Here is a 12,514-nt window from a genome sequence, read left to right as displayed (position 1 = left end):
TCAATGGCTCTCCATTATCTGAAGCAAGGTAGGACTGCCAGTGGCCACAGGGGCCGCGTAGGTGGCCTAAGTAACAGATGAATAAAGCAGATCAGACGGGAACTACAGCAGAGTGGTAACAGCAAAGTCTGTCAAATTTGGGAAAATGTGGTCAGAACTCCCAATTCTTCAGGAGAGGCTAGAAATCCAGATTTGCATATAAAATGTCTCAATTTCTAGATGTTGACAACTAATGCAATTTTTAAAAATCACAGCATGAGCCAACCTACTTCTGTAGCTTGTGGGCAATCAGTCAACTCTGACCTGATTAACAGGACAAAATCCAACTCCTTAGCATGACATAAAAGGCTCCTCATGATCTATTTCCTGCCTATCTTTTCACCCCTGTCTCTCACCAGTTCTGCCTCCCCCGTAAGCATGTGTACTTCATCAACTGTGAATTACTTTCAATTCAAGGAGGAGCGCAGTTGTACTTGCTCTGTTATGTTTCTGCCTCTGTTCCTCTGAGGGTTGTCCTTTCTATTCACAGGGCATCACTCCCAAACACCTCATCCAATTCCTCTTTGATTAATTACCTCACTTAAGTGACATCTCCTCCCAGAGGCCATTCCTGTCCCCAGCCCTTCCCTCCTTTGTCACCTAGTATAGATGTCTTTACAGTGGGTTCTCAAAGCATTAATTAAATCCCAGTCATTACTTGAAATAAAAACTAAGGGAAGAAGCAAATATATGTGTACAACTAAGTTCCATTTACTGTTTGCTAGGCCTATGTATTTCGTGTCAGTAGGCAACTGTATAAATAGATATGGAACTTAGATGCACTACCTAGCCTTGAGGTGGAGATCTGAGAAAATCTTTGTAAAGGGAAAAGAAAATAGGGCTACAGATGAAATCCTGTGAAATAAGATGTAGGCAGAGAAAAAGGAATGTATGAGAGGAATTTTTAAAGTAGAAAATTCATAAGAAAACCAGCAGAAAGTGGTGTTCATGGAGGGTGAGTGGAAATTTTCAAGCAGGAAGAAGTCTTCATCTTGACAAATACTGCAATATGTCCACTGCATTTAGCAATAACATCAGTGGTTATCCTGATAAGACCAGTTTTTAAGGAAAGGTGGCTGTGAAACCAAACTAGAGTGAATTAAAGAATGAGTGAAAATTGAGTAAGTGGAAACAATAGATAAAGATTATCCAATCATTTTTTTTTTGTGGATTGAAAGAGAAACACTAGAATTGTATATGGGGTTAAGAGAGATATTTTTGGAAGAGCTATTTATTGGTTTACTTTTAGTATTTCTCAACAGGAGAAGCACTGGCATTTTGAGAAGCATAATTCATTGCTGTGTGGAGAATTCCCTTACATTACAAGTTATTTAGCATCCTTGCTACCTCCCTCTCCAATAAATCACAGTAGTGCTCCCCAGTCATTTTGATAACCAGAAATACCCTCATCCTCATTTTCATATGCTTCTGGGCATGAAGAACTACAAACCACAATAGGACCTTTTTCTCTCTCAACATTTTGTTTTGAAAAATTTTAAACAAAAAGTCAAAAAAAGTAATATCTTACCCATCTGCTTTACCTACTTAAGTATGTGTGTTTGTATATATTTATTTTTTCTTTTGCTGACCATTTGAAACAAAGTTGTCAAAATCATGAAATTTTATACATGGATCTCCCTAAATTAAGGACAGATTCTATAATCACAACATTATTACCACATCTTAGAACATGAATAACAAAAAATTCCTTAATACCAATCTAAAACCCAATCCATATTCCATCTTTCCTAATTATCAATTATAATCGTATGAATCCTCTCATATGAGGTACATAGAGTAGTCAAATTCATAAACAGAAAGTAGAATGATGGTTTCCAGGAACTGGGGGATGCAGGGGTGCAGTTATTGTTTAGTGGGTACAGAGTTTCAGTTTTTCAAGATGAAAAAAGTTCTGCAGATGGATGGTGGTGTTGGCTCCCCAGCAATGTGAATGTAGTGAATGCCACAAACTGTACACTTAAAATGGTTAAAATGGTAACTTTTATGTTACATGCATTTGAACATAGTTTTTAAATATTTTTAATTAAAAACTTTAAATGTAATTTTTTTAATGGAGCTTATCCTGAGTGGGTCTGAGTAAAAACTCATAAAAAGGGGTTGGGCGCTACCTGGAGGGACATTCTCCTGCAGAGCTGGGCACTGTTGTGAACTGTCTTCATCAAGGGGGCTCCATGATGAGGAGCCTCCAGGAGCTGAGAGCCAGCAAGAAAATGGGGACCTCAGTTCTACAGCTACAGAGAATTCAGTGTTGCCAACAATCAGTGAACTTGAAAAGGAACCCTGAGCCTCAGTTGAGGATGTGGCTGGCAACATCTTAATTTCAGCCTTAAAAAACCCTAAGCAGAGGATACAGCTACAATGTGCCTGACGCACAGAAACCCCTGACTTAAAAATTTGTGGTGGTTAAGCTACCAAATTTGTTCTAATTTTTTGCACAGCAGAAAACTAATACAAGTAGGCAATGTTAGTCTCTTATTTGCAACCTAAAATCTTGACTGCTTCATGTATCAACTCTTGGCCAGGGAACCTTGATAGATAATCCCAAAACTCTGTGCCATGAAATACATAATTCCCCCTCCCTTCCAAGAAATCATGTGTATTACTATTAATAAAAGAAGGAAGGCATGCCAGCTAGCTAAAATTTAAAAAATTTTAAAAACAGATATATGTATGTGTGTATATGTATGTTTAACTTAAAATTTAACTGATTATCTACATAATATTTTTATATAATTTTCTCCTAGTTTTTTAGTCTCAGTTTTTAACCACAAGTCTTAGTGGTGTTCCAAGTCTTCATTTATTTGTTGTCTTTAAGTTAATGAGGCTGGGGTAGAAATAATTTTTTTCTGTAAGTTACAAAGAACTGTGAGGTCATGTAGTCAAGCCAGATCATTTCAATGAAGTACAAATGGAGACAATCCAGTAGGATGTGCCTAATGCTCCTAGAAGCAATCAGAATGGACAACTGAGAAGAGGAAGAAAGTAGGATTACACACAGTCCTGATATCAGCCCATTACTTTCCCTCTGCAATTCCCACTGCCATTCAAACTAGTCTTCCCAATAGAAGGAAAAAGCATTTCCCATTCTGGTCTAAATATATAAGAGTTTTGGTGGCCTGTCATTACACTGCTGACTTTACAGGCTTTGAGAATTTTTTAAAAAAATAAAATAGACCTTGCCCTAACCAGTGTGTCTCAGTTGGTTGGGTGTTGTCCTGGAAAGCAAAAGGTCACCTGTTTGATTCCTGGTCAGGGCACTTGCCTGGGGTACATTTCAGTCCCAGGTTGGGGTACATACGAGAGGCAATGGATCAATGTTTCTCTCTCGCATCGATGTTTCTCTCCATCTATTTCTCTCTCTCTCTCTAAAAATATAAAATAAAATCTTTAAAAATTAAAAAATAATAAAATGAGATAGGTCATATTTTAAGCCTCATTATCTAAGATTTAAATTCTTAGTTTATGCCAATGATTGATTAAATCTGCTAAGAGCAAAAATGAATCACAGGATAAATGCTTGGAAAGGAAAGTTTTAAAGATAAATTAGGTTTTATTCACATTTTATCTGCAGCTATATGAGCTAACCTGCATAGTCCTGTGCACTCCTTTACAAAATCCTTCAATCAGCCCCATCACTTTTATGATAAGTATGCTCCTTTGTATACAAGATCGTCAATGATAAGGTTACTCTTTATTTCCCCAGGTTTGTATCGTTATATTTTCCTGATGTTTTGTGCTCTGATAGTATTTAACTGTTCTCTCTTTCTGCCTTCAGACATATAAAATTTCCACACACACCCCCATACACACACATAAAGTCATGTTTGCATCTAGCCAATTCCTGCTCTTCATTGAGCATGAGTTCATGTATCATTACCTTCTTAAAGATTTCCTTAACAGACTACACTTATCTGCCCTTTCTCTCAGCCTCTCCCCCAAAATACACTCTTCTGTGTTACACCAGTATACACCGCTTTATCTGTATCCATTCATACATACATTGCTTATAAAAGAAATGAGCACTTAGTAAATTTAGTATAAGTATTAATTCTTTTCATTATATTAAAATTATGTATTTCAGTATCACTTTCCCCCAGTAAAGTATAAACACAATGTTTTATTCATTTTTTAACTTAGTTCTTGGATTATAGTAGGTGATCAAGGAATGTTCATTGAAATGCAACATGGTAAAGAACTATTATTTATTGAGCCTGTGTCAGGCAGGATTTCTAAAACAATCCTTCAAAGACATCCCTGCTTTAATCCCTGGAACCTGTATATATGATATTGGTTGTATTATTAGGCTCTGTTATATGATCAATTAACCTGAAAATAGGGAGATTATCTAATTTCAGCAACTCTTGAAAGCAGACACCTGCCTCAGGTTGATGGCAGAAGGGAAAGTCAGACGGAGGAGGCAAAGCATGAGAAGGATTTGACACCTGGCTGGCTTTGAAGGTGGAGGTGGCCATGTATACAAAACAGAGAGGGCACCAAGAATGACTCACAGTTTACCACTGACAAGGAAATGGGGACCTCAGTCCTGCAACTGCAACTTAAATAAGCTCCAAAGAGCCTCCAGATGAGAGCCCAACCCTGCTGACAACTTGCTTTTGGCCCTGTGATACCCTGAGCGTAGAACCAGCTGAGTCCAACTAAACTTCTGTTCTACAGAACTGTGAGGTAACATATGGTAATTGTTATAAGGTGTTATGTGTGTAGTTATTTCTTACAGCACCAATAGAAAATGAACTACATGTCAACTGCATTGCAAGGCTCTTTACATATGTATTGGGAATGAATTTCACTAACCCAAGTTTCCTAATTTTCTATAAAGTACTTAATTTCAACCTTCACACCTGGCTAGTAGGGACCTCTGTATCAGTCATTCTTGGAGGTCTTTCACCTCCATCAGGGATGTGACAAGTTTCTGAGATCATACTACATAGTGCTACCATGGTCATCAGCCATGTTTACACACTAGTTAATGATGGAACATTTATCCTAGCCTAGATGATCTCTTCAAGTGTATTCCTGACATTCAAGTCCCAGCTATGGACAGATTTACTGTGCAACTTCAGGGCCTCTCATTTGAAAGAGTCCCTTCCAAGGCCTTATACTTAATCAAGTACAAAGGTACCTCCGTACTTGTTGTTAATTCGTTCTGGGACTTGTGCCGAGTGCCGAATCTGAGGAGTACCAAACAATGAAGCATATTCTCTTGTGGGGCAGCAATGTAACTCATACAAGTTCTAGAAAGTGTAATGAGTCCTGGGCAAGTGCTGAGTGCTGAAACATTTTTTTCTTGTCAAAATGCAGTAAGTACAGGGTTTGACAAGTTCTGAAGTCAATGAGTTCTGAGGTATGACTGTATTTGCAACTTATATTCTTTTTCTTAAAGAGGATTCCCCAAACTTTATAAATGTCAGGCACCACAAAACCTGGATACCCCCTCAGCTCAGAACTTTACTGATTAACTCATTAATTCCCCTTCCCTCCCCTGCCTCCCCTTAACTGACAGTACCTTTAGACATTGTCTTTTACTTTCTCTCTTGCCATAATTTTTTTCATGACACTTAAAATATCTGGCTTTACTTATTCATTTAAAATGTATTCATTTCACCCTGGCTAGTGTGGCTCAGTTAGTTGGGCATTGTCCCACAATGTGAAAGGTCGCCCATTTGATTCCCAGTCAAGGTGCACGCCTGAATTACGGGTTCAGTACCTGGTTAGGGCACGTAAAAAGGCAACCAATTTTTTTTTCTCTCTCACATTGATGTTTCTCACCCTCTTTTTCTCCTTCCCTTCCCCTCTCTCTAAAAATCAAAAATAATAATTTTTTTTAAAAAAGGTGTTCATTTCTTGTCCCTTCCTACTAGAAGGTAAGCTTGTGGTAGGTAGGTACTTTATTTGTTTTAATCATTCCTGTATCCCCAGAACCTAGAATAATGATTGACAAATAATAGGTGTCAATCAATATGTATTGACTAATTGATCTCATGTCTACCAAACTGCTACCACCTGCCAGCAAACAGCAAACATAGTCCATTTGAACTGCTATAACAAAATACCATAAACTGGGTGGTTTATAAACAACAAACAGTTATTTCTCCCAGCTCTGGAGGCTTGTAAGCCTTAAGATCAAAGCAACAGCAGATTTGATGTCTGGTGAGAGCTCGCTTCCTGGTTCGTAGATGGTAGTCTTTTCACTGTATCTTCATGTGGTGGAAGGAGCTGGGGAGCTCTCTGGGACCTCTTTTGTAAGGGCACTAAATATGACCTAACTACCTCTCAAAGGCCCTCCTACTAATGCCACCACCTTGGGGATTAGGATTTCAACATATGAGTTTTAGGGTGAGGTAGGGCATAAACAGTCAGGCTACAGATTGTGTCACAGCTGTTTGGCTAGTAGGAGTCCCTAGTGGAAGTCCCAGGCCTAGGTTTCAGCATCTCTAATGCAGCATTCAGACATTTACTCTGAGATCCTGTCACATTCTAAGGATACTTCCAGGGATCAGGGAGCAAATCCCCACTGCTCTAGAGATCCACCAACTTCTTTCTCATTCATTTATTCTCAGTGAAATCCTTTCCCATGGCAGTACCCAAGGATGGCTTGAGAGAACCTCCCTGGTTAGTCCTTTCTCCACCTTAAATAAAAATATTAGATATTATGAATTAACATTTTTTAAAGTGAGAATAAAAACAAATTTAGAAATGTTCCTGTTTGCATTGAGTTATAGTACTATATAAATATAGCTACAATAAATTCCTAGCCACCTGGTACACTACATCCAACCAGATTACTAGCCCTAAACTCTTTAAACAGAAATTTGGGGGTGACCATTTCCAGCTAAGAGGAAACATGTTTTGTTTTGAAAGCAACTTCTGCTTTCTTCCCTGCCACAAACATCCCCTGGGGCAAGGAAGCAGATTTGCTATCAGTTTAAATGAGGGAAGGAAAAGAGGCAAATACAAGAAAACAAACAAGATCTTGATTGTTTTCTTTCTCACATACATTATTCATTTAATCTTAAAACAGCCACATGAAGCTGATATTATTCGCACCTTCCAAAACCGAACATAGTCATTACCAGTGATGCTGTGTCTGCTATCAATGCACATCTTTATTCTCACTAGTATCCCACTGTTCAGTTTTGTACTATGGTCTCTGGAGGAATTTAGAAGCTTTTCCTATGAATTGAGTTGAAGGACATGTGAATGAATCCCTGAAATGAATGCTAGAGTTCCAAGATGGAGTTCATGTACCTAAACTCTCCCTCTAGATGTTGGAGCAGTTTTTAGTTATTTTTGTAATTTCAGTGCTATGGAGGATGACTCTTAATTGTCAAGTTGCCTTCCTCTTTTCTCCCAGAGCTCATAGATAGTTTCATATAAATTGGCCATCCAATAGCCTGCCTTGATAACCCAAGGTGAGTGTGTCACAAGGACCTTTCCTGTAACCTCCACTACATTAATTTTTTTTACTTAAAAAAAAAAAAAATCGAGCTCTACCTGGGACGCGGAGACAAACAAACACAGGAGCCTGTCAGAATGAAGAGAGAGAAGTATGGCTCAAAAGGGGGAACAGATCAAGGTTCCAGTGGGAGAACTAAGTGATGAGGAGATAGCCAACCTAACAGATGAGGAGATAGACAACCTAACAGATGCAGAATTCAAAACACTGGTGATAAAGATGCTCACAGGCTTGACGGATATACTTGGGTATGGCAGATGCATAAGGGAAGAAGTGAAGGCTATGCTAAGTGAAATGAAAGAAAATCCACACAAAACCAATGGTGAAGGGAAGGGAACCAGGGTTCAAATCAATGATTTGGAACATAAGGAAGAAAAAAAAAAAAAAAGTCAACCAGTGCAGAATGAGGAAGCAAGAATTGAAAAAAAAGAGAAAAACTTCCCAAATTTTGCGAAGGAGATGGACATACAGGTTCGGGAAGCACGGAGGGTCCCGGGCAAGCTGGACCCAGAAGGGACCACACCAGGATGCATCATGATTGAGATGCCAAAGGTGAAAGATAAAGAGAGAGTCCTGGGGACAGCAAGAGAGAGGTGGAGAGTTGTGCCTAGACCTCCCCACCACCCCATGATAGGTGAAAATCCGCAAAGTAGGAGCCTACATTTATTTTAGTATTCATATATATATATTAAGGCTTTATAAACCCTTCCCACACACTTATAAACCATTCCCAGTCCCTTATTAACCTTCCCCACACTTTTATAAACACTACTTATGTTCTTAAACATATTCTACACTCTTAAACCTACGTAACTTTAACAATATATGTATACAGTACCGCAAAATCCCATGATGTAGCAAAAAATCAGCGATAAATAATTAAATATAATATTTTTTAAAATCCCATGATACAGTGAGGGCACAATAAGTGAACCACGATAGAGAGAGACTACTGTAAATCTATTTAAAATAAAACTTTGTTTTTAAAATGTTAATATTTGTTACTAATAGTATTTGTTAATTAATACTATTTGTGCTTCTTGGATCAAGCAAAAATGACAAAGTTTGGGAAATACTAAATTAAGCAATTCATATGGTCATGTGATGTTCTGACACTGACGATACAGGTTGCAGTTCATGTGCATTAGAGTTAGAGGCAAATTATCATCTTTAGTCCTATGCCTGTACTTTGGATTGTTGCCAGACACTCTTATGATTTCCTATTTGGGGGGACCAGAGGAGCTTCACGATTATATTAGCCACAAGTAATTGTGCTAGGGTTAGGTTCTTAGGATGAAGCCAGATGGGCAATGAATATACCCTGAATAGTTAAAAACAAGCTGACTTTCAGAGTAGGGGAAGGAAATATTGGGTATGGGGAGTGAGGACGACTTCATAACCCAGAGGTAGGGCAAAGGGTTAGATGCTAGGACCCAGAAATCAGGATTGGACTAAAAGTGGAGTCTGAAGAAATTGAGGGTGGTTCAGTGTTGGTTCAAGTCAACAGCCTGGATGGGACTCCTTTATAATGCTAGCAAATTTAAAACTTTTCTTCAGGTTTCTAAAAACAACATTGGAAAGAAATTATTATACAATGAAAGAGAGCCTAGCCCACATATAGAGTATGGGAGATAAGACCAAACTGCCTTGCCCTCGCCAGGTGGCACAGTTGGATGGAGCACGGTCTCACATGCTAAAAGGTTGCGGGTTCAATTCTCTATCAGGGAACATAACTAGGTTGCAGGTTCGATCCCCCGTCAGGGAACATACAGGAGACAACCATTTCTCTCTCTCCCTTCCTCTCTCTCTAAATGTAAATTAGAATCTCAGGTTTGGACTACAGATGAAGAGAAAAATATATGACTTAAAAAGTACTTATAAATATTTCATGTACCTTTTTGTATCAAACTACATTTCCAATTGTTAATAAAAGCAAATGGGAAAAAAATGATTCACTGAACAGAAAAATTGGTTTATAGAAACTTTTAATATATTATGTAATCATACACCTTCATTATTATTTTATAAAGAATGTGACGGTCTGCAAAGCAGTGAGCTATCAATTCAACAAGTGAAGAAACAACTTAGATCCCAAGAGTTCATAAGTACTTTCTTTATAATAGAAACTAACTTCTTTTTACATGTAAAAAGATATTTTTACCAAATAGCAACTAACTAATCTTTTATGGAACAAGAGACTAAGTCCGAAATTTTAATTTTTTTCTTGGGTTGACTTTCAAATTTTCCTTTTTTTGTCTGTGTTCACATATTGCAACATAATCAAATGGTATATTTTCAAGTTTAGGTTCAATAATAAATGAATAAATAAACCTCCACATTACTTAACTTGGTACTAAGCCAAGGCCATACACACACAATCTTTCGTATTGCATTCTCTAGTCATTTTGCTAACAATAAATTTGACTGTGTAGCATCATAAAATGCTGGACTATTTAGGTGATGGTACATCATAGAGAGCGCGCACACAGAAAAAAAAGGCCAAGCTTTCTGTGTATTTAAAATATATATATATAGCCCTGACTGGTTTGGCTCAGTGGATCGGGTGTTATCCCACCATACAAAAGGTGGATGGTTCAATTCAGGTCAGTGCACGTGCCTGGGTTGCAGGCCAAGTCCCCAGTTGGGGGTGTGTGAGAAGCAATCTGTACATCAATGTTTCTCTCCCTTTCTTCCTCCCTTCCCACTCTCTAAAAAGAATTGATTAAAATAAAAACAACTTAATCATGTATATATAACACATAGATACAGATAACAGTGTGGTGACAGCCAGAGGAAAAATGGGTGGAGGGTAGGTGGAGGAGGGCAAAAGGGGGAAAAAATGGGAATGGAATGAGACTTTGCGTGGTGCACTATACAGTGTGCAGATATTTTGTTGATTTGTACACTTGAAATCTGTATACAGCCCTATGAGCCAATGTCACCCCAATAAATTCAACTAAAAAATTCTTCAAATTGAACATAATTAACAAATTAATGGGGATATCTGTAATGCAATTAAGCTTTGAAAAAGATATGTCCCTCTAAATGCTCTGAAAAATAGTGGATGAAAATGGTGAAGTGTTCAGAACAATACCAATTGGTAGAGACTGTAAATAGCTCAAAAGACATTAGCATTTGGGGTCGGGGTGTTGGGGAGAGGAGATGAAGGGATTCGGTACAAATTGGCAGTTATAAAATAGTCCCTCAAATATAAAGCATAGCATAGGAAATACAGTCAATAATACTGTAATAACTATGTATGGTGCCAGGTGGGTACTCATGGAAATGGAGTTCTTCATATAGAAATGTCTAACCACTATGCTGCGCACCTGAAACTAATATTGAACGTCAACTGTATAGAAAATGTTTTTTAATTTAAAGATGTATTACAAAGCATGTGTGTTATATCATATAAAGTTAAAAAGCCTTTTGTACGATGATAAATTCTTTTTTTGAACAAGTGATCAGAAAAGACGGTTTAAATATGTCAGTAACGTGATCGTATTAATAGCGCCTAAAACAATGTCTGGCTCATGGTAAGTATTAAATAAATACTGGTCGAATTAATTGTGTAATACTAACATTTCTTTTGAACTCTAGAAGCAGTTGGGTCTTAACCTATCCTTAGAAAGCAATGGAGCAGGAAGAGAAATCCCTTAAAAGGTCAGGACTAGTAACAGGGCTGGGCTAAGCTCATGCGTAGTACCAGACAGGCTTAAAGCATTGAAGAAGAAAAGAGGACCCAAAATTCGCGTAAGGAAAAAAGAGTAACAGAAAACCAAAAGTAAAAGGAAAGACGTTTCTGTAGTGGACGCTGGCATTTACCCCAGGTCAACACGTCGCCAGGCGGTCACCTCACCGGAGATCTGGCTACCACCAAAGCCCTTGGCTACAAGACCCTGCTTTTAAAAGGTTCTTATTAATACTGACATTCCCAAGTTCATCCGAATTCCTTAGAAAGAGAAATGATAAGCGCTTAATTCACAGCCTATCCTCCATTCCATTCAAATAACGCAGCCAATAGGAAAATCCGCCCTGAGCAAACGACTCGGCAGGGCTGCCCTACAGAGCCGCCGTACAGCCCGACAGTTGGCCTCCGGAACCTCTGGAACCCTCAGCCTGGCACTACAACTTTCCTTCCCTGTCTCCGCCCTTCCAGGTTGGTTCCAGCCCCGGCAACCCAGGCGGCCTGGACCACACCCGCTTCCCTCCGGTGGCCAGTCCGCCCCCGCCGCAGTTCGCGGGAGCTTTCTTCCTGGAGCGGGCGCGGACTTAGGGCGCATGCGCAGCACCGAAGGGCGCCTCCCTGCCCGGATCTCGCGAAGTTACGTTAGATTGGTCGCCGGTGACGGGTGGCCGGCCGGGGGCGGGAGGGCTTCTGTGGTAGAAAGGGAGGTCCGCTCGGCCCGGCGCGCCGCCCCAGTGCTCTGTGGGATACTGGAAGTCTCGAGCGTCTCCTCCCGGTTCCCAGCCCTCCTCTGGCCCGCACTCATAGAAACAGGCACACCCCCCCAGTGCCTCCCCTCTCTTCCCTCTCCGCCTTCCCCTTCCCCCCTCGCGATAAGAAGACCCGGCGGCAGGAGAGGGGATGAAGATGGCGGACGCGAAGCAGAAGCGGAACGAGCAGCTGAAGCGCTGGATCGGCTCCGAGACCGACCTCGAGCCTCCCGTGGTGAAGCGCCAGAAGACGAAGGTGAAGTTCGACGATGGCGCCGTCTTCCTGGCTGCTTGTTCCAGCGGCGACACGGACGAGGTCCTCAAGCTGCTGCATCGCGGCGCCGACATCAATTACGCCAATGTGGACGGACTCACTGCCCTTCACCAGGTCTGTGCGCCCAGCCGCCTGCTCTCTGACCCTGCAAGTCCTCATCGGCTTCCCGCCGGGGCCTCCCCTCCGCCTCTGGGCCTCCTGAGGCTGGGGGCGGCTTCCCGCGATGGAGGGAGGCAGGGAAAGAGGTGGTGGAGGGAGGGCACTGGGTT

The 12,514-nt window shown here is 40.2% G+C and overlaps 1 protein-coding gene across 8 annotated transcripts in view; it reads left to right on the top strand.

Moving 5' to 3' along the window:
• Positions 1-11,860: 11,860 nt before the first annotated feature.
• The window catches only part of PPP1R12A (protein phosphatase 1 regulatory subunit 12A), a 133,695-nt gene continuing 133,041 nt past the window's right edge, over positions 11,861-12,514 (top strand). For 4 of the 8 annotated variants that reach the window (XM_090273662.1, XM_090273659.1, XM_090273663.1 and 1 more), the window contains exon 1: positions 11,863-12,359. In XM_090273662.1, the coding sequence (XP_090129788.1) occupies positions 12,123-12,359 (237 nt within the window). In that variant the 5' untranslated portion in view covers positions 11,863-12,122. Of the gene's footprint in view, positions 12,360-12,514 lie in introns of all 8 variants that reach the window. The other 4 variants (XM_090273666.1, XM_090273661.1, XM_090273660.1 and 1 more) reach the window with 3 other exon arrangements.

The sequence above is a fragment of the Furipterus horrens genome, unplaced genomic scaffold (assembly GCF_987537825.1).
Source record: "Furipterus horrens unplaced genomic scaffold, mFurHor1.1.pri manual_scaffold_4, whole genome shotgun sequence".
Classification (NCBI taxonomy): Eukaryota; Metazoa; Chordata; class Mammalia; order Chiroptera; family Furipteridae; genus Furipterus; species Furipterus horrens.
This window is presented reverse-complemented; position numbering and strand designations above follow the sequence as displayed.